At 38.3% G+C, this 21,637-nt stretch overlaps 1 protein-coding gene across 1 annotated transcript in view; it reads right to left on the bottom strand.

Moving 5' to 3' along the window:
• Nucleotides 1-21,637, bottom strand: part of PTPRM (protein tyrosine phosphatase receptor type M) — a 509,987-nt gene that overhangs the window by 391,917 nt on the left and 96,433 nt on the right. Inside the window, exon 2 of the mRNA XM_075706282.1 lies at nt 5,729-5,851. Coding sequence (XP_075562397.1) covers nt 5,729-5,851 — 123 coding nt within the window. The remainder of the gene's footprint in view (nt 1-5,728; nt 5,852-21,637) is intronic.

Genomic DNA, 21,637 nt, shown 5'->3' on the forward strand with positions numbered 1-21,637 from the left:
TACAGAATATCTGATAGCTATGCATGTCTGCTAACTAGGTATCAAAAGGCCATTTTAAACAATAATTAATATAAACATCATATGCATTTTCTGCAGACACTGCATAGACATTGCTAAACATCAAGCAGCACTAGATATTCAGGATACAAATAACCATAGCATGCCATTCAAAAAATTACATAGAGCCATGAAAATCATATATTATCACCTCAAATAGTACAAACAGAATCCTCATCCTGGCTTTGACCAGCACGATATTAAACACAGAACTCTTCACTGCTGAAAACATCCTTTCAATGCGTTGAATGGCAGCCTGTGAAGATTTGGTTTATAATTGATTTTGAACTATTCCAAAATGAATGGAAGTCTGATGTCAGAGACTCATTGCAAATGCAGTGACATCCCTTCAGTAATATCAAACCAACTGCTGCACCGAAGAAAAATGATGCTACTGTCCTTTAGAAATCAGCTGGAACTGTGAAACACTGTAGAAAGATTTTACACAACTGAACACAGTGTTTTGTAGCAAAATACAGGGACATGAACAGAAATGATATCCAGCAAATGACAAATAGAGCAGACTCTTGACAATATTTGCATTTCTTAAAGTAATCTGTAAAATCCTTATTGTATCACTGTCAGTGACAAGACTCACTGTAGCAGTATATAAACTAACACAATGCACTCAAATATCTCAAAAATTCTGGTTTGATTTTAAGTTTCGTACTTCCCTGTGTTTTGTGCATTTGCTTGTTTCACTCATCCGAGTTTTCTCAACTCTTACCCTACTCATTCCTCAGACTACTCCAGATCCTACCTAACTCCCTGCTTCAGAGCTCTGACCCTGCATTCTCTTCTCTTCAATGCTGTCCGTATGCCATTTGTTCTCAGTCGGTAAACTGGGATCCATCCATACACGTGGATGTGTCTATATATATGTTCACACATATTAATTCTTCAGCTCGTAGCCCGCCTGCCCTTTAATCCAACCAACACCTCTGTTGCTCTTGGTTCTTCTGGTCTTCCTTTCTAGGATACACTGCCAGGAGTCAGAGAGATGGCTTCTCTACTGCAGTCTCACACACTCAGCCTGCATTCCTTCCTTCAAACATCTCAGAATAAGCAATAGTTTCAGTTTTAATATAAAGTACCAGAATACTCTGTAGGAACACCACAATGCCAAAATGCTGATGGGCCGCAATGAATTGGATGGGACATGAGTATAAATGGGACTATGGAGTGAGAGTAGGGCAGGCATAGGCCAGAGAAAGAAATCAAGATCTGGGAGATCAACCAAAAATCAGATTAGAAATGCAGGAGGAAAAGCTCCAGAAGACCGTTTATGTTTATTTGCATTATCACCAGACTTTGGAGCACTAAACAAGAACTGCTGGGTAAACACAAAATAAAAAATGGAACAAACAAATGAGGTAAGGAGACATTAGTGATCAGAACAGTGTGAAGGGATTTAGGCACAACTTTTTTTTTTTTTTTTTTTTTTAAACAGACACAATGACAAAAGAAAGTTTTAAAAACAGTAAGGAGGCCACATATGTGTTTAGAGGGAGCACCTTCCAACAGCGAGGCAACATGAAAGAAGGCATGAAAATCTCTCCCTGAAAATTTACGAACTAGATGACTCCTCACACTCTTCCCCTGCTTCAACTTGGGGTACCTCCCACAGGCAACAGTCCTTCACGAACTTCTCCAACGCGAGTCCTTCCCACAGGCTGCAGTTTTTCAGGCTCTGCTCCAGCGTGGGTCCCTACGGCAGGGTACAGTCCTTCAGCAACAGACTGCTCCAGCATGGGTCCCCCACAGGCCACAGACCCTGCCAGCAAACCTGCTCCTGCGTGGGCTTTCCACGGGCTACAGCTTCCTTTAGGGCATCTCTACCTGCTGTGGTATGGGGTCCTGACAGGCTGCAGCATGGATATCTGCTCCAGTGTGCTGCTCCATGGGCTGCAGGGGACAACCTGCTCCACCATGGTCTTCTCCACGGGCTGCAGGGGAATCTCTGCTCCGGCACCTGGAGCACCTCCTCCCCCTCCTCCTTCTCCGACACTGGCATCTGCAGGGCTGTTGCCCTCATTTTTCTCACTCCTCTCTCTCACACCTGCTACCCAGTGGTTTTTTTATCCTTTCTTAAATATGCTATCCCAGAGGTGCCACCAGCGTTGCTGAGGGGCTCAGCTGTGCCCTGTGGTGGGTCCACCGGAGCTGGCTGGATCTGGAGGCATCCAATGTGGGGCTGTCCCTGGTCTCTTCTCACAGAGGCTGCTCCTGCAGTCCCCCTGCCCCCCTTCCAACACCTTGCCAACAGAGTAATCTACTGTTTGGGCATATTTTTCTGAAGACATCTTTACTGGACTATAGCTAGAGGACTTACAGATAGCTATAATTGTAAACATGTATTATATAAACACATTAATATCAAACTGCTGTAAGTGTTCTACATGACTATGCAAGATGGCATTAATAACGACTAAGTGTTTCTATAATTATAGTTTTGAACACTATTATTAAACATACATTCTTGGAACAGAAAGACAAGGAGAAAGACAGAGGCTGAGAAAAGGGAAGAGCCACTCTTCCTACAGCATTTACTCCATCTGACTCACAGGGCACTTGAAACAGAAGAGCAGTGGATTAACCACTCTCATTTAATCCGTACCAATATATACAGAAATATATATATGTCATTGCTTCTGGGGTCTGTTTAACATGATTTCAGATTCGTACTGACTCATTAAAGGTCATGCTTATATTTATCAAGAAAATTAGAGCACTAGCACCCTACTTACTTCAGTAGCAATGACTTCATATTTTTCTACTACTGCAACAATCCAACAAGGATTAAAGTCCATTGTAAGAAACACTTTTAGAAACTTTTTATTATTATCTTTGATACAACTTACCAGTTTTCATCTAAAACTACATCTCACAAAGAACTATTTATGTTCACTAACATGTAAATATATAGTGTGTACATTAATGCGTGCATACATATGCATGAATGTTATATGACATTTCTTTTGTCCCTCTGAAATAACATATCAAGCCAAAGTATTTATCTGTCTGAAGTACAGCTATGGTTTCAACAGTCTCATGTGGATTAAAATAAATCAAATGCCATAACTAGTGTGCTTCCCCCTGACTGCCACCAAATTATACAAAATATTATATATTGACATCAACTCACTCACTGGAGCATATTGCCTGAAATTAGGAATGTTACGCGCATTAATTTTTTCTACTGACAAGGGACTACTGAACTGAGAGTTCTTGTTTCAGCCTAGTATAACAACATTGTTGCAAAAAGCATTTTGCTTTCAAGCCAAGAATTCCCCACAAGTCATTAATCTAAGATGTTCTACTCATTATCATCTGAAGTTATTTTTTCTAAAATACGTAGCTCAGAAACTGCTGACACACTACTTGAAATCATTTTTTAAGTGTATCACATAACTCTCCTGCTAAGGCTAACTGAAAACTAATTAAAATCATTAAGATGATGATTTGAACAAGAACAGGAAAAAACCGTCTAGATGAAATTATGAGGAAAAATTAGATACCACTTGACTGAATCGTGCCCTTAGACACACTGCTTCTCATTTGCAAAAAATGAGCATTTCTTTCCCTCTCAAAGGTGTTTTTGACCTTTTAAGGCACCAATATCCAAAACCCTCCTCAGACTAACTCATTCATCTTCTGACCCAAGACTCCCAAAGCATATTTCAATTCCTTTATGGGCAGAAATAAAACTCCCTAAACTCTAAATATAATTTATTACCAAATTTAATATCTTTTTACTTGATCATCTGAACATTATTTTAGTCTTCTGATAAAAAGGCAGGAAGACAAGTAAGAAACAAGCTGTATGACATCCGATAAAGTTACACACATACCATTTTCCCTCCATAAAAATACCAGTCCCTAGTCTGGACTCTTGCCCCTGGGAAAACAAAACAAACCAAAAAATCTTCAAGCCTATGATCATCACAGAAAAGAACATACATTTGAGCCTCTTCTATCTGCCAAGAAGACTGAACAACATACAGTGCCAATCGCTTTCACAAAATCCAAGCAGGGAGAGTAATGAATGAAATTTGGAATAGAAAGAGAATTTCCAGTGGCGTGTTCGAGAAAAGAATGTGCTGCAAGTGAAGATGAGTGATAAACCATGTGTGTTAGCTCCAACTTGAGAAACAGCATTAAGCACTAATGAAACAGTCCAGAAAATTTTTAGCAGTATGTGCCAAGACCACTAGACAAGAGCCAGTTTAAAAAGGAATTTGCAAGAATCTCTTTTATCTGGGATGATGAACTCAATCTAGCATGACGATCCAGGTGCCGGGACTCAGGCAAACTGAACATTTGTCTTGAAGTTGGGAATCCTACCTTTGCCAGAGGAAACGAAGTGCTGAAGGAAAAGGTACTTCAGTTCAACCATCAACCTCAGATATGATGTTGTCCCACAACACACGGCAATGTTGATAAATCTACAGTGAAGACCTCTGAAAGCGTTTTTACAAGGGAATGCTATCTAGGGCTGATTAGTGCATTTATTAGTCCACTAGTGATGACTGCATATGTTCAGGTTTTGTTTATATAGTCACTTCTGAAGATTCACATGTTTCTCTTCTAATTCCCTTATCCAAAAATAAGGGAGGAACATTTTCTTGGGAAGGACAACTACTAAAGAGATTTTACACAAATGATAAAGTACATTACGGGTGCTTTAAAAAACTAATTAAAGTGGATGTGAAACACCAGGACATTCATCTGCAATGCTTTTAAGTGTTCTGGAAATATTTATACTAAATTATGAGGCTAATGCAGAAGTAGTCCCATGATGTGACAACCAGTGATTTTATCAATTGGTCTTTTTGTTTTGGCTACTTTTAGGTGACAATAGTCACAGGAGGCTCAGTCTTTAAATGCCAAAGATGCTGAGCTGGGCTGCAGGCAATCATCCCCCAGGAGATGGAGATCAGTACATGGGGGGAACTCTTAACATGCCTAGATAAAAACATGAATAAAGAATAATTGAAAAATTTTAGGCTAGTGAATAGTTTAAAACCAATGGTTAGATTTTACATATGTGTATGGGTGAAGTGGTAAAGGAATGACTGTATTACCAGAGTAAGTTTATAGTTCAACAGAATGCAAGGATTTTTGCTATGGAATTACGTCCAACCACATGCAGCACACAAAGTACATTAAATAGTAATATCACAACTGTCTTTTAAACACAACAAGTATAATATCATTGAGGCCCTTTGTTTCGGGATACCTCTCCCCTCCCTTTTCTCTCACCTCTTTTTGACTCTCCATTTCTTTTCAGAACAGATTTTGATTAATATCTCTTTCAATGAAAATGCCTAAGGCCATCTTTGTTTTATCCCTTACTATTCCCTCTTCCCAAGTAGTCCTGTCTGCCTGTTTTTAGTACTACTTCAAATTCATTTTCATGCCTGGGTTTTTTCTGCTTTCCCTGATGACACCAAGTTTCTATTTCTACTTTCTAACCTTTATGCTCCCCACACAACAGAAGAAAACCTTTCCTTGCAAAATATCCTTAATAAAAATCACTTGGAAGATCTGAGTATTGCAATTAACAAACAGATTTAGACAAAGTAGCATTCTAACAACAGTACCGTCAAGAAATGCTGAATAAACACATAAGCTAATGTCAAAGAGAATCAAAGCAAAATAAAAGACCAACCAGATGGCATCCCTTGACCTGAGGAGGGCTTTATCGGTGCGTTCACCTGATCCCAGTTAAGATCATCATCGTCTGACTGACTATAGCCACAGGAACTGAGAGGCTCATCGAAAGTACAGCATCCTGTAAAAAAAACACAAAGATAAAAATTAAACAAGGCATGCAGATAACAGGTTATGAATCTCTAATCCTAACAACTGCAACATGAGTCAATGCAGGCTGTGTAATTTTAAAATGTCTTTTAATAAAAATGATTATATATTTATTAATTATCACTTTCTGAGAGGGCATAAAACCTTCTTATCACAAAAAACAAAATCCCAAGGGTAAAAGAGCAGATTTAGAACTACAGACAAATTTTCTCTTGATTACAATCATCAGGTATCAAAAAGAAACCAACAAAATAAAACCCAGTAAAACTCAGAATATCAAAAGATCAAACGATTAGCATTCTTCAGGCAAAACAAACTATTCCATGCCTGAGAACCTACATTTTAGAAGAAAACTGTGGGAACATCAGCTCCCATTCCTGTATCTTGGTTTCCAAGCAAGGGAAGGCCTAGACGCTCCCTGGTGTGCTGCGTTGCAAACTGGTACCAGCCTGGGTGTTTGTTGGATCAGCACCTCTGGTACAACACAACACATCTATCTGAAAATGCCAATCTATGCATAGCCTCAAACTCTCAGTATTATTTCCTCTCTTTTTCCCATTCTCTTCTAAGTAATTTAGAACAGAATAACATGTTATAAATGCTCACACTATATCCCAAGCTGGGGCAAGGAAAAGTCTAATGTCACGAATTTAGAAGAATGGAATCTAACATTATCCACAAGAAAATGACAAAGCTTTGTTTTTTCCCTTTGGTACAGAGGAAGTTTTTCCAGCTTTTTTACATCGTTCTCTTCTAACAGGAGACTAACACAGGGTTGCAAAATTCTGTTTTCTTTGATGTTTGATGTTTCACTTCAGTGAAGAATGACATCTTTCCTATTCAGGAAAACAAATATAACCCTAGTCACAGATATTTCAGTCCATATTAAAGTAAAGTCTACAGCTGTTCAAACAAAACTAAACTTTAGGGCTATTCATCATCTTTGCTATCTGTCCATAGGCACAGCAGGCTTAGCCTTACCAAGCTGTATTAAAATAGGAAACAGACAAAATCTAGCTTTGAAAAAGACTTTAAAAATCTAGATTTTCCTAGTACATTATAAATGGCATTACAGAATACCTTATCAAAAAGTATGATAATAGAAGACAAAATTTCATTATACCTGACAAGCTTCAACTAACTGAAGTCCTGCCTTCCTAATAGCTAGTCCCAGTTTATATTTGAGATTCATGACAAGCATTTTGCAAGCATTTCATCTTTAAAAGAAATTAATTTTATACGTGGTCACCAAATAATTTCACTTTTTGTTCTCTTACAGTGCCATTGGTCTTTATAGACATATTATGTTTGCCCTGCCCTTGGATACAGGTCATACTATACTGTTCTCTGTTCTAAAATATCCTTCTATAGGAAGTCTTCATTAGCTCTAGGTATATCAGGGAAATTGGCACCTCTGGACATTATATCTTTCCGTATAATTTTAAGTGCACAAGATTCAATCAGATAATCCAGTGGGAACAGAAAACCCATTAAAGAACTTGCAACTCCAAACTCTAATGTTTCACCTCAATGATAACAACAGACATAAATTATCTGTCTCCTAAAGTTAAACAAATCCAGAAATACAAGAAATTTGTATAAAGTATACCAAGTAACATCTGCAACATTTCTAGTGGGAAGGCTTAGAAAATTAGGCAGCCATTTACATATTTGTTCTAGTCCTTGCATAAATATTACTTCAAACTTCATAAAATAAGTCACAAGCTAAGTTTCAGACACAAAAGCAAAACATCAACTTTCACAGACCTATTTGTGCTTTTTATGAAAAACAAAAAACCCCAAACCACAGGTGAAGCAAAAGGCAGTTTCCTTGCAAAGGTACTGCAAATGATACTAGGACATAAATTTAAATACCAAGTTATGCAGTGTGCAACACAGGCAAGCCTGGCAAAAAATAAACATCCAAATAAAACCTGGCATAAATCAGGGTTTACAATTCAAACACAGGACTAATGAATGTACAGAACAGCTCCCATACCTCATTACATCATACGTATCCCTAGCAATAAGAAGACATAGAAAAGTTTAAGGTGTTTTCTTGCTCAAACCCAGAAGCACAGCCAAGATCTGCAAAACGTCCAATACTGGAAAAAAATGGGAGAGTTTGTGATTCCAGATGGTTAGTAAAGGCTTCTTGCTAGTTAGGAAGATGTCAAAAATGTGGCTAAAAAGAACAACAGTTCTACTTGTCTAGACCATTTGTCTGTCAGCACAGGACCATTTCTCACTGTTTGTTTTTCTTCATTTCTCTTGCAAGTCTATAGCTAAACCACTCAGTCGGATTTACTTTTTTTTCTTTTATTTTTGCCATTTACATCCTTCAAACCTTTGTGAATTTACTATCTTATAACTTCCTCAAAATGGCTATCTAATCTTCACATCTGCTATAGGAACAGTTTAAAAGGAACTTTTGAACTCCTTCCATTCCTAAGTCACTTCCACCCACAACTAATAACCAAACTGTAGCGAGTATTACTACAAGTAAACAAACTGTACAGCCACCTATCCAAAGCACTGACCAGCATACATAAGCTCTTTAACAGCACAGGTACCAAGCCACGTTTCTTTCTACAGCCAGCCACTTCGGGTAAGATGAATACCAATGAAGGCTTTGCACAGCCATGACTTTTTGATAAGTCTTTTGTAGATTAGAATAGCATACATGGCATGTATAGGTGTTGGAAGTATAGGCAAGTTTATAGATTGAACTAAGAATAACACAGAACATCTTACTGGAACAACAAAAATAAAAACTTAGCCAAATTAGCCAAGTAACAACTGCTGTAAATCAAGAGTCATCGACAGTCCTAATGACCCTCACATCTGACTATTACAAACAGATGAAGTTCTTTAGAAACGGGTCTTGACATTTGACAAAACCCTACATTTACGTCTACTCAAGTCCTTCCGCAGTGCTTCACCTATTTTCTAGTCATGATGCTCTTACTGTACAAGTTCTTCATAAAAAGTCATCCACATATGATATCAACAGGGGCTAGTAAAATCTGAAAAATTATCAGTGGTCTTTAATGTCTCTCATTGTTGCACTGTTTTGAAACATGAACCACTGCCAAGATAGGCAGTTATTTATAATCAGCTAGCACACTTGAGAAATTCTGCCCATTTTTGCTATTAGAATTTCTAATAACAATCAAAATACATACTGTCTGCTATATAGTTTAATCAAGCAAAGCAATTTCCCTGCCTGTTATACTGGCATTACAGTTTGGATAGCCGAACTGTATTTTAAAGGATGAGTTCTGTGCTGACTGAAATATTTGTAAGTAAAAGAGGAGATACATATCCCATTAAGATTCTTCGGCTTATGCTACATTTTATAGATATTTTTGGATTCCTAAGAGGAATTGATTTGACAAACACACAAGATGCAACACAGTCTATTACAGCCTAGGGTTCTTTCAACTGCAATTATCCATTTAACCATCATGAATCCAGTTCAATATAACTATGCCATTGTCCAAATGTAGTCCTTTTTGCACGTTTCTATTTTTATTTCGTTAAATTACTTTAGATCTTGAAAAATTTATGAGCTTAAACAAGGAATATAATTTAAGACGAAAGCAACCAATTAAAGTAAATGGGATAAAGAATGCACTATATTTTTCCTAATGTGAATAAAGTTTTATTCAAAGTATTCTGTGTGTTAGACTATAACTATGACATCTCTTGTGAAGTATTCTCCAAGAATACCTTATCAAAAAGTAGGATAAGAGAAGATAAAATTGGCTAAGTGACAAAAATTAACACAGAAAAAAGTTCAAGTTACACTGGACACTGCTTTATTTTCGTTGGGCTTATATACTGCAATGATCTCAGATTAATATGTACTTTCTATCAAAAATTTGCTGCCAAATGTACAAGTGCTTAAACTTGCAATACTTATGACTATCACTGCTAGCATTGGCACGGAACATATGAGCATACTAGAACTGACACAAAGGCCCTGCTTTGGGATAAAATACATTTTTTTCTTTACAGCAAAACTCTGTGGTTTCTGGTCTGCCATAGTACCATGAATGCTGTTGCAGAATAGGTGAACACATAAGGGGACTGTACTGAATCCCACATTTTATTAGAATTCTTCTTTATCTCATTTAAAACATATCCTAAATTCTGTTGTCTGTATATTCAGTTTCATACTGGAAATGTGTTCATGTTGATTAACTCTAAGTACAATGTAGCTATCCTTTGAAACAGAAAATAAAGGTTTCGATATCTGATCCAAAAGCTGGGTGTCTAGACCATGCGCGGTATCAGGGGGCTTTGAAAATGCAGTGAAAGATTAATCTCCTATTAGGCAATGGATCTTGTATTTCTGTCTATTAAAAAAAAAAAAAAAAAAAAAAAAGGAGCCTCTGCCCAAACCAGGAATATACCATTCCTCAGCCAGCTGCATTCCCTCCTGTCGTCATGAACATCCCTGCATCCAACAGCAATGGACCAAGCACATCACCTGGACAACACACCAAGGCAAATGAAAAGTGAAATAACTGAAAACTGTGACAAACTGCAACTGTTAAGCTTGACTAGACTGTCAATGAGTCAGCTGTCATCCCCAATGGTTACTGCTCAGGACGATGAGGCAGCATTACTGTGCTGCCTTGTGCTTCCTTTTACATTTTTAAAATTTTAGATTTCAGGGCAATCAACCTATCTAGACACTCTCATAACAATTAGAAAATGATCTGAGAAACACAGCATTACACAAACAGGCTCGTGAGCCCCAAGCTGACAAACCATCAAATCAAAGAATAAACAACTACTCCTTTGGGGTCAGGTAAGAAGTCATAAAATGGAATAGAAAAAGCCATTCTCAATTATAAACTGGCTATCAGAGAAAGCAATGCTGGGAACCAATGAATAATTTTTAACATAAAAAAAAATGAAAATGCTGTCTCTAAACCTGTATGGCAGGTCTGGTCTGCTGTATAACTTTTATTAAAAATAGGGTGATGACAGAAGTTGCATAATACAAAACTGTTTACCTCTCTGAAATCAATAAATGGCTGAGCCAAGCTTCAAGTAAATTAACTACAGCTACATAAAAGGGATGGTTTAAGGAACGTATTAGAAACAGGGCATAACAGCCTGCCTGGATTCTGCTTTGTGTGTAGATTCTCAGCAAAAAAAGGCTCCACCTGTCCTCTCAAAGGTGTTACAGCATTACACGTTAAAAGGACTTTCCAGACATGCTAGCTTGGAGATAGCTAGCAAAAGAAACTCTCCTCTATGTGCCTCCAAAATGCACACAGAGCTGCCACGTATCTGCAGTGACTTACACCAAAAGTTCCTATGCAGGCTTTACAAGTGAGCTTTCAATGGTGGGTAGTCTGTTTTAAAAAGGAACATTTATTTTCTCTCAAAATATACCAAGTTTTTGATTTATACTAGGGACAAGTGTTCAGAGCTGTAAAATAATACTGTAATCTAGATTACTGGTCAGGGACTCTGAAAAACCATGTGCTGCATAAAGTCAATCTAATTTAAAACAGTATCTACATTTTGTCAAGTCTGCATATGCGCGGGGTGAGGGAGAAGAGCACGAGGGAACAGATTTTACAGCTAAAGAACTTCCCTGATTGTGGCTGTGCTCAGAAAGGGTTTTGAGAAAAGTAGAGGATGGAAGAACTATCTGGCAAAATCTCATGACCCAGAGCAGAGATGATGAGGTAAGATGTATTTTGCAACTAAGAAAGGACAGATATTAATTCTGTCTGTAAGGGAGAATAACAGATAGGAAATGATACAAAATTGTGCTAAGATATGTGGAAAAGGTAGTATGAGAATCCTAGAGAGTTCTGAATTCACGGACCCCATTCCAGCAGTATTGCAGGTGATGACAGTATAGAGAAAAAAATCCTTTCGGATAAACATTTAAACCTGTTATTTATGAGACTTCAAAAGCTCACTGCATGTTCATAAAACATTTACAATTATTCTCTCTGTTCTCCCTCCACTTACCTGATAGAAACTGACTCAACACAAATGTCTCCAAAAATGTTTCAGTTTTGGTGACACGGGACACTGTGTAGCAAAGTTGCATTTTACGGAAGACGTATCTGTGAGTTCTAACTTCCCCTGGAATCCTGCCCACATTCAGACAAATAAAGTGTTTTCTAAAAAATTACACTTGCCTAATAGGTATTGAGGATAATTCAAAATTTGGGTTCCTGGACTCTAGTGAAAAGCCCTGAAAAAAAAGGAACAGTTTCCTCTCAATAATGTGCATGTAAATTCCTTTTAGATACCTAGACACAGGAACAGACACTACACATCAAGGATAAAAGACAAGACGTTGAATAAGGGCTCCTAAAATAAATATCACCCATCTCATGTAAGTAATATCCATACATGTGTGTCATTTTTGTATCAGTGAATATTAATGAGGCCCATGGGAAAACGGGTGCACATTAACATTCTCTGAGCAAACTTATTTCTGGCATTTTTTTAAACACCAGGGTGCTTGATTTTGCAATGTTAGTGATAGCTTCTCTTAATGTATGGCATGGATTATATGGGCAAATGCACATGCATGCTTACATACACAAATTATATCCCTGCTGCAGCTGTCATTAATTAGAACACATCTACCAAAAGAAATACTCGAGTGTTCAAGGAAGTACAGTATTATGTAGAAACGTATTTAAGAAACCCTATTTTGAAAGTTATTATTAAAACAAGCATATTTGCAAAAGTCATTTGGATTTTATGCTTTAGTAATAGGGAAGGATATCATGCTAGGTGTTAAAACTGCTGGTCTTCCAGTCCAACACACGTTAACACTAAAAGAGACATTCCTTATCAAATAGCTACTATGGATAAATTTTAGTGGTTGTGGGGTTTTGGTGGTTTGTGGGTTTTTTTGTTTTGTTTTGGGGTTTTTTTTAGTTTTCATTTATTTTTGTATACATACTGTTGTACCTTTTTAATTATGAATTTAATGCTTAAATCAAGTTCCAGATCAGGGAATTCACTTTACCAATGTAATAAATAGTTATGATAACTCTTTGAAAGAAAGCCTTGTAAGAAAAAAAAAAAATCTCCATACGATAAGACCTTTGCAATGACTTTTCAAGAACAACTAGAAGTTCAATTTGTAACATATATTTAACCTACAGATGTATACAGCTTATTAAAAAGATCACATTTGGCACACCAGTTGCAAAAGGGAGACAGGTGATGTACATGTGTTTTGGAGCTGACTTAACCTGCTGAAATTCTGAACTGTGGTCAAAGCCACTACAAAAATGAATAAAAGGCAGATTTCCCCTATGTTTTCTATCTTGTTTATCACAAATACATGACAAAACCATGCTTCAAAATGCAGAAGTCTCTTGTATAAACTGCCTGAAATGTTTCAACATAAAGCTTTGACCTACAAATAACTAACAAAAGGAACCTTCTTTTCACACACTTAAAATAGAATTAAAAGTTCAGAAGATACTCTGGCAGTGGAATAAGCCTCCTGAGAAAAACAAAAATGCAACTGAACACCTCTTTCATATAGTTTATATCACAGGTTTCACTTAATTTATTTTTATAGCTACCACCCAGCAGTGCACAAAACCCCTTTATTAAATGTGTAAAAGCATTCAATCATCTTGGTTGGTAAAGAAAACAGATGCTACAGAACAGAGATGTGGGAGAGGTATTTTTTCCCCATTTACTTGAAATGGAGACTAGTAAGGACCTACTGGGAGGGTGGGAAACAGATGTACATATTGCAGTAATATATACAGAAGGTAACAATTGGGTATATTTTCCTTTGACAAGTCAACATGCAGTACCTCTTAAGGGACTTGAAGTGACACCTCTGTTTTGAAAAACTACAGTAAAACACACGACAATGTTTTCTGAACTCTCTCCTAGCTCCTGGACCATACATTAGCCAGTTGCAACTTTGAAGCAGTAGTCTGCAGCACTTCACCCTTCTGTCAGCCAAGGGACAAAATACATACCATAGGTATCTCTTTTCCACTCAGCATCTATTTGTGATTTCTGATGTTGGCAACAGAAGCTGCTCCTATTAATTCAATTATTATTTAGACTGCCTCTATCCTTTCCTCACTTGGATTTTATTGCAATTTTACCTTCACTTCTCCTTTCAGTTCACTGAGGAGAGCTATCACCAAAACATGCCCAAGCATGTGCAGCTGGAATTAAAAAGGAAACATCTAAACATAGCAAGAAATTACTCATTTGATTCTTTTTCCTGGTTTCGTTTGCTCCTATAGAGAGAGCTACTGAGGCCTAGAGGCAAAATCCTAAATTGTTTCCTTAGGTAAAGTGCTGCCCTGACAAAGGGTAAGCTCAGGAATCACTCACCATTAATCCCTCAGTACGGTATGTAGGAGGGGCTTAAACAGTTGCGCCGATCTGTTGAAGATAGGCAAATTCCAACAACAGGAAGACAGACAGCTGTCTGCTTTCAGTAGCTTCATATTAATTCCACTTTTTAAATTGATTATCCTGAAAACTGCTTATTTCTTTTCATTTCACCTCACCTGAGTACCCCAGCATCTTCATATATCGCTAAAATATAGCACAGTAGAGCTGCCCCAGACAGATTTGTCCAGGGGAGGGGAGAAGAGAGCAGGGGAAGGCATCTGGGAAACAATACAAAACTGCACAGATGATACTCAAAGAAAGAAATCTATGTACTAGAAAATCTGAGATAAAATAAAATGCAATTGAGAAAGAAAAAACAGGGTGGGGATATTCAATCTTCCCCCCCACCCCCAGCTGGGAGGAATGGATTGAAATGCATGCCTCACAGCCAAAATCCATCAACATAAAGGGTCTGCTCGCCCCAACACTTTATGTAAAACACAGTGGAGCCTAAGAAACATACAATCATCAAGACTGTGATTACAAGACTGCACCAGACCATTTCTCTAACATCCGTTCAGGAAACACTGTATTAGCTTTTCAGTTTGTCACGAGGACAAACCTTTTCATGCCACATCCACCTTAGGGGTCTGGGGAAACACAGCCTAATAAAAGACAGTCAAACCACCTTTTCCACAACCAGCACTGCCAGCCATTCAACTCACAAAGCCATTAAGCTCCTGATCCCAGTGAAACCTGATTTTCACTAAGGTACTTTTTAATAACTTTGAAAAATAGCACTTTTTATTGAAATTACTAAAATCCAACATCTTCATTCTTAGTTAGAAATTATGTTATACAATTATCCCCCCAAAAGTTTTTCTGCACGTTGTAATGGATGTGCATGAATGAAAGGATGTGAATGAAGGCAAGAATAAGCAACACAGTAAGCAGCCACTGTTCTGTTGTCTATGGTTGTGCCAAGAGTCATACAAGTTTCCACAAAACAAATCAGCTTTCAGCTGCATTTCATGCTATGAGACTATGAGAAAAAGACTACGTTGCTTCAACACATTTATCGCATAAATTTACAATTCAGGCTGAGCTAAAGAACACTTGCTCTGACAGAAGAAACCAAAGTGTTACTTCATAGGTCAAAGTCGCTTTGTTCATTCCTTGCCTTACAGTGTTAGGTAAATGGACAGACATTGACAAACAACCCTTATGCTGTCATAGAATAATCAAAACCTGTGATATTTTAAATTACTTTACTGTATAACTACTATAACTGCATCTGTTAACAGCACAGATTATATCAGAATAAGAAGCAAATAAGAAGCTACGTTCTGATTTTAAAGCTCAGTATCATCATGTTTTTTGAAGGGCAATAAATACAACAGGGCAAAATAGTTCAAAGTCTTAGAATAGGTAACAGTCAGCTCTAAGACAGCGGGCCCACAGCAAACTTTAAGCTACCACAGCTGGATTGCTAGTACAGTGTAGAATATCCTCAAAGTGAGCCCCAAGACTCATTTCTTCCCTGGCTTCCACAACTTTTACAGACAGTTACTACTGCCTCTGAAGCTGTCAGACAGCAGGACTGAAGACAACCTGCTTTCTCAAATCCAGTTTTGACAGCTGAGAGATTAACTATCATTTCATCCAACTACCAGGACATTCTGAGCTGAGTAAGTTTTTTGGGTTTGAGGCTTTTTTTTGCTGTTGTCAAAAAAACTACTATTATATCCTATTTATCTATATATAAAGAGATTTCATTGAGAAACCTGACAGCATTCTTCTCATCTGCCAGCTGAGCTTTTAAAACATATCTTCACCTTTAAACTCTTCAAGCTAAAAAACACAAGTGTACTTGAAGCTCAATCATTCTCCCTGGTGCTGCTCATTTTTAATGAGCGTCTTGTCTTTACTTCTCCCAGAAGACAGACTCCACAAAGCAATCTCAGGTGATGTGAAACCAATGCTTGATGCTTCTCCAAACCTCTGTCTTTTTGAGCCTGAAATCTTCCTGCTAAACCCATATGGGACTGATGGGCCATTTCAGTCAAACCCAATTTCACTTTTTTTATCACAAGCCCCCACTCAGAAACTCTACTGTGGATTGCTTGTACACACAATCTGTTTCCAGCTTTGAACTTTAGAAAGGATTTAAGCAGTCAATCTCAATATCATTATAAATCCAATGTGCATTACTTGCCTATTGATTGTGAGAAAATAGAAGTTTGAAGCTTGCTTTCAGGGCTAATCTTTCCATTTGCTTGATGAGTTCTGCAGTTGTTACAGAACACTTAGTGCATCCTGTTAGATAACAGCATATTAAGCTTGGATGAGAAATCCAGACTATTTACAACACACTTCTAGCTTTAAGTAAAGAACAAAGGCAGCGTTAGCTTTGCTGGTCTCAGAGGCTTTTCAGCTATACCACAATTAAACAAAAAGCCAAACAAACATAAAAAACCCTCACTAAAAAAAACCCACTAAACATTTCTGTATAAAGGATTCCACAACTTTAAAATATTTTCATAAAACTAATAATGTTGATGGATTTTATATTTCTTCTGCCCAATATATCAAACTTCAATATATTCTGTCCAAATACAGACTTTTATATTCTACTTCATCAATGGATAGAGCAAATGAAAAAATAAACAGGACACATTGGTATTCATTAAATTTGTTATTAGACTATCTTACAAATGGTATTTTTCCCTATAAATTCTAAGTGAAATATTTTATCATCTAATTAAATGAGCTGTTTATGTTCTGAATTTTAATGTGTGTACTGAGACATTTGAGAACAAATACCATAAGAGAATTTTATCCACAGAAGGAATTCAAACAGATATTGAAGCCCAGGCAGCCCCTTCCCTGCCTGCTAATTGAAGAATTCCCCCCCCCCTTTCCCCTCACCCCCCCTTTTTTAATCTCCAGGTTTTCTGCTGTAGTTTTCATCATTTAATCTGGGGGCTTTCCTTCAGGTGAGAAAGGCTGTTACTCATTCTGGTTTGCTTTTTAAAGTTACTGTGTATGCCTTTTCCCATGCAGTGGCTATGAACCGCTACAGATGCATCCCAAACCATTTAGCTCTGATACAGCTCTTGCTACTTGATCGATCAATAATTCAGGAAAATATTCATCTCAATTTAGTTACTGCTGTCAGTACAACCCTTTGTGCCTGAATGAAAAGAGAGCAGGACCTCCATCTGGAGGTTTTACCTGTGCTGCTCAATGAATTAACCTGTAGGAGGTGCCACAGTGATGAAGCAGTCAAAAACCTCCAGCAGACAACTTCATCACACGGGTAATTAGTTCACTACATCAATAACGCCTCCAGTCGTTAGCAGAGGCAAGGCTGAATCCCAGGTCTGCTTGTTAAATTCAGTCAGCACAACAGGCTTTCACTCTGCTACAGGTACAAATAACTTTCTATTTTTAAATGTAGTTAGCTACTGCTTTTTTTTTTTCTCCCTCATTTTTAGTCATTATCTCTTGCAATAAATTATACTTTATTTCATTCATCACGTCTGTAACCTCCTCCCAGAAGAAGAAGAAATAATTAATTTTAGAAACCTCTGACATTTTCACAAGGTCTGATCTGTAAGAGAGACCCACATTTGAGAGTATTAGAAACACCACTGCTGCAACACTGACATGCCCAAACTCATATGACCCAAAGACTGAACTCTCGAATCTGCCACCTAGCAGAACAGGGTGTTACTGCTACACTACCCAGATGAAATAATTACTTCCAATTCTTGCTTGTAAGAGGATTAAGTCAGCACTAAACTCACTTAAATGTTGTACCACAACAAAAAGACAAATAGAGGACACACAGAGCTTCACGCTTTCTAACCCTGTAGAAACAATTTCAGGTCTGCATGCAAGTGACTGTAATACCTAAGCACTAGCAAATCCAAGGACCGTCGTGGTGATTCAAATTATTTTTGCTTTCTACTAATTCCTGCTCCATGCCTGATGAAAGGGATGTTTTGTCCAGGTCATAACACTACGATAAGCATCTCTGATCCTTTGTGAAAAAGGTCCAATATTCCTGGGACCCCAGTACGTTAGTAAATTGGGAAGGTCTTGCCCTCTCAGTTGCCAAAGTTCACTTCAGGACAGGATAATCTATTAAAAGCTAAATGTATGCTCATGTCTCCAAACAGTACAGATTAGGACAGTATCACTGATTTCTGACAGATTAGACTAGCCCAGAGTTTTTGGCTTAATTACTTGAAAGTACCCACTTTTTATTACAGCATTTTAGTAATATCACACAACCCGTTATATACAGCGTATACAGGTATATTTTCACATGTATTTTGAAGTATCTGTCTTAGTTTACCTTAAATTACTTACAGAGAAAAGAATAAGCAGTTGAGCTTTTGGGGCAACTTTCTTCTTATGCAAATGCATCTTTCTGAAATATTCAAAAATCTTAATAAAAGTTATGTTTGGCCTCTATTTTTGAGGTAGCCAACAGGTCTAAAGATGTCAGTGGGTGCTAAGAATTGTGTGTCAAGTGTCAATGCAGTCCAAATACAGGGATATTTCAAGCGGATGGAGACATTCATACCTTGATCTGTCATCACCCAGTCTAACCCAACATAGAGCACAGACCTCAGGACTTAAAGTAATTAATTCCTGCCTGAACGAGAGCATATCTTTTAGTGACATATGCAATCACAGATTTTAAACATTTTAAATCATAGAGATGTCAGAGTTACTGAGCTAACTGCATTCTCTTCTTTCATAATCTATTTGAGCACACTCCAGGTCTTAGCTCTCAACTCTGTTCATGGGTGGAATTCGGTATTTCTCCTACTGTCATGTCAAATCATGAACTGCAGTCCCCCATCCTACTCTCAGCCAGCCTGACCTATTCACATCCTGCAGTTCCTCTGCTCCCTTTGGAGCCAAGGGTGACAGCCCACAACTTGCTTGGAAAAGCAAAGTATTATTTGTTCAGGTTAAAAACATACTAGAAGAAGAGTTTAAGTCAGTGTGTTTTGCATGGGTTTTTTTTCCATAATATTTAACATTTCTGGGACTTGGAGGTTGTTTGTTTTTTTTTTTTTTTTTAAACTTCCTTCACAAAATGCCTCTCTCCCTCCCTCCCTCCCTCCCTATCTGTGCTGTACAGATCCTGATGATTAGTTGAATCTTTCTCACTTCAGCAAACATTCCTAACTGTTTACAGCCCTTTGAAGTATTGCTCCCACAAATGAGCAACACAGTCCTCTTTTCAGCTTCAGGTGTGGAAGCATGACGCTCCCCTACAATTGTCTCCCGGAGTTAATTTGACAATTACACATCCATGGCTATTGGGTCCTCTTCCTGTTTGTCTCCCTCTCTGAAAAAAGCATTTGGACAGAATAATCCAGTTACCACAACGACATCATCTCAAACATGCCACTTAAATGTATTTGTAAAATTACTTCTCAGCATTTTTAGATTCTTGAATCACAGAAGGGTTGAGGTTGGAAGGGACCTCTGGAGGTCATCTCACGTCCCTCACCCCAAACATGGGCAACCTAGAGCTCTGGTCTCCAAAGTGGGGTCAGTGCATGATAATCCATTGGGGAGTGGGAAGAAAGTGTTACTTTTTTTTTTTTTTAAATAATGTAAAAATAAGAAAAAAATTAAACTTTACTAATATTTAATATACAACTGGAGACTGGCACTCTCAGTCAGTCCATATGTCAGATGGTCACATCTTCCTGGGGGAAGAGTGGGTGCTCCACAAAACAGAGGGGATGACAGTGATGCCCTCACTTGATCATTTGCTTTAAACAAATTGCAACGTATTGCAGTTCAAGTGTGCCTGGTTAAGTGGATTTATGGACATTATGTAGTTTTAACTGAAGCAAAGTAACCCTCACAAAATGGACAAGTGGCTTAAAAAAATTCCTGCAAAGAAATCAAAGTCTGAAGATGATACTAATAATGCAAGCACAAGCGAACAACAAGAAAATGGCAGAGCTGACATTTCTCCTTAGTAAGAGCTCTTTGTCAGCCACATTACGAGGTAACAACACTCGACCTAATCAGATGTCCCAAGAACTCAGCCAAAAAAACCTTGAAACTACCAATATCAAAATAAACTGAACTTAGAGGCAGACCTTCAAATTGCTGCATCATAAAGTGTTAAACCAAGATTTTGAAAAATAATGAAGCATATTCAAGCACACAGCTGTCCCTAAAAAAATTATTACTAATAGCAATATTTTAACTAGGAGAACAAAAAGTATTTTTTTTACCATTACTAAAATAAAATTTAAAAACATTGTTTATTTCATCTTTATATAATCTTTTATAAATGTCTTTTATTGTGCACATTTTAACTAATTGTATTTGTATAGTGGTATGTGTATATAAATTATAAATAATTATGCACTTATTGGGAGTGCATGCTCAAAAATTTTTTACTGATAGGGGTGCATGATCAAAAGAATTTGGAGACCACTGACCCAGAGCAGGCTGCTCAGGACCATCTCCAGATGGCTTTGTACTATCCCCAAGGATGGTGGTCATCTGGTCCAACCCTCCTGCTCAAGCAGGGACACACAGAGCTGCTTGTGCAGGATGTCCAAATGGCTTCTGAGTATCTCCAACGTTGGAGGCGCCACGTCCTCCCCGGGCAACCTGTGCCAGTGCTCGGTCATCCTCACAATAAAAAACTGTTTCCTGATGTTCAGAGGGAACCTCCTGTGTTTCAGATTGTGCCCATTACCTCTGGTCCTGTCACTGGACACCACTTAAAAAGAGCCTGGCTCCGTCCTCTTTCCACCCTCCCTTCAGGTATTTGTACACATTGGTAAGATCTCCCTGTGCATTCTCTTCTCCAGGCCGAGCAGTTCCAGCTCTCCCAGCCTTTCCTCACCGGAGAGATGCCCCAGTCCCTTCATCATCTTCCTGGCCCTCCATTGGACTCTATCCAGTACATCCGTATCTCTCTTATAATGGGCAGCCCAGAACTGGCCCTGTGTCCCAGCTGTGGCCTCACCAGTGCCGAGTAGAAGGTAGGGATCACCTCCTTCGACCTGCTGGCAACACTCCTCCTAATGCAGCCCAGAGTATCATTGGCCTTCTTTGCAGCAAGGGCACATTGCTGGCTTATGGTCAACCTGGTGTCCAGAAGGACCCTCAGGCCCTTTTCTGCAAAGCTGCTCTCCAGCTGGACAGCCCCCTGCCTGTACTGGTGCATGGGGTTGTTCCTCCCCAGGTGCAGGACTACGGCACTTCCCCTTGCTGAACAACCATCTGGTGTATTAGCCACCCCTCCCAGTTTTGGGTCATCTGCAAACTTGCTGAGGGTGCACTCTGCCCCAACATCCAGATCTCTAATGAAGATGTTGAACAGGACTGG

Source organism: Pelecanus crispus, chromosome 2 (genome assembly GCF_030463565.1).
Source record: "Pelecanus crispus isolate bPelCri1 chromosome 2, bPelCri1.pri, whole genome shotgun sequence".
Lineage (NCBI taxonomy): Eukaryota > Metazoa > Chordata > Aves > Pelecaniformes > Pelecanidae > Pelecanus > Pelecanus crispus.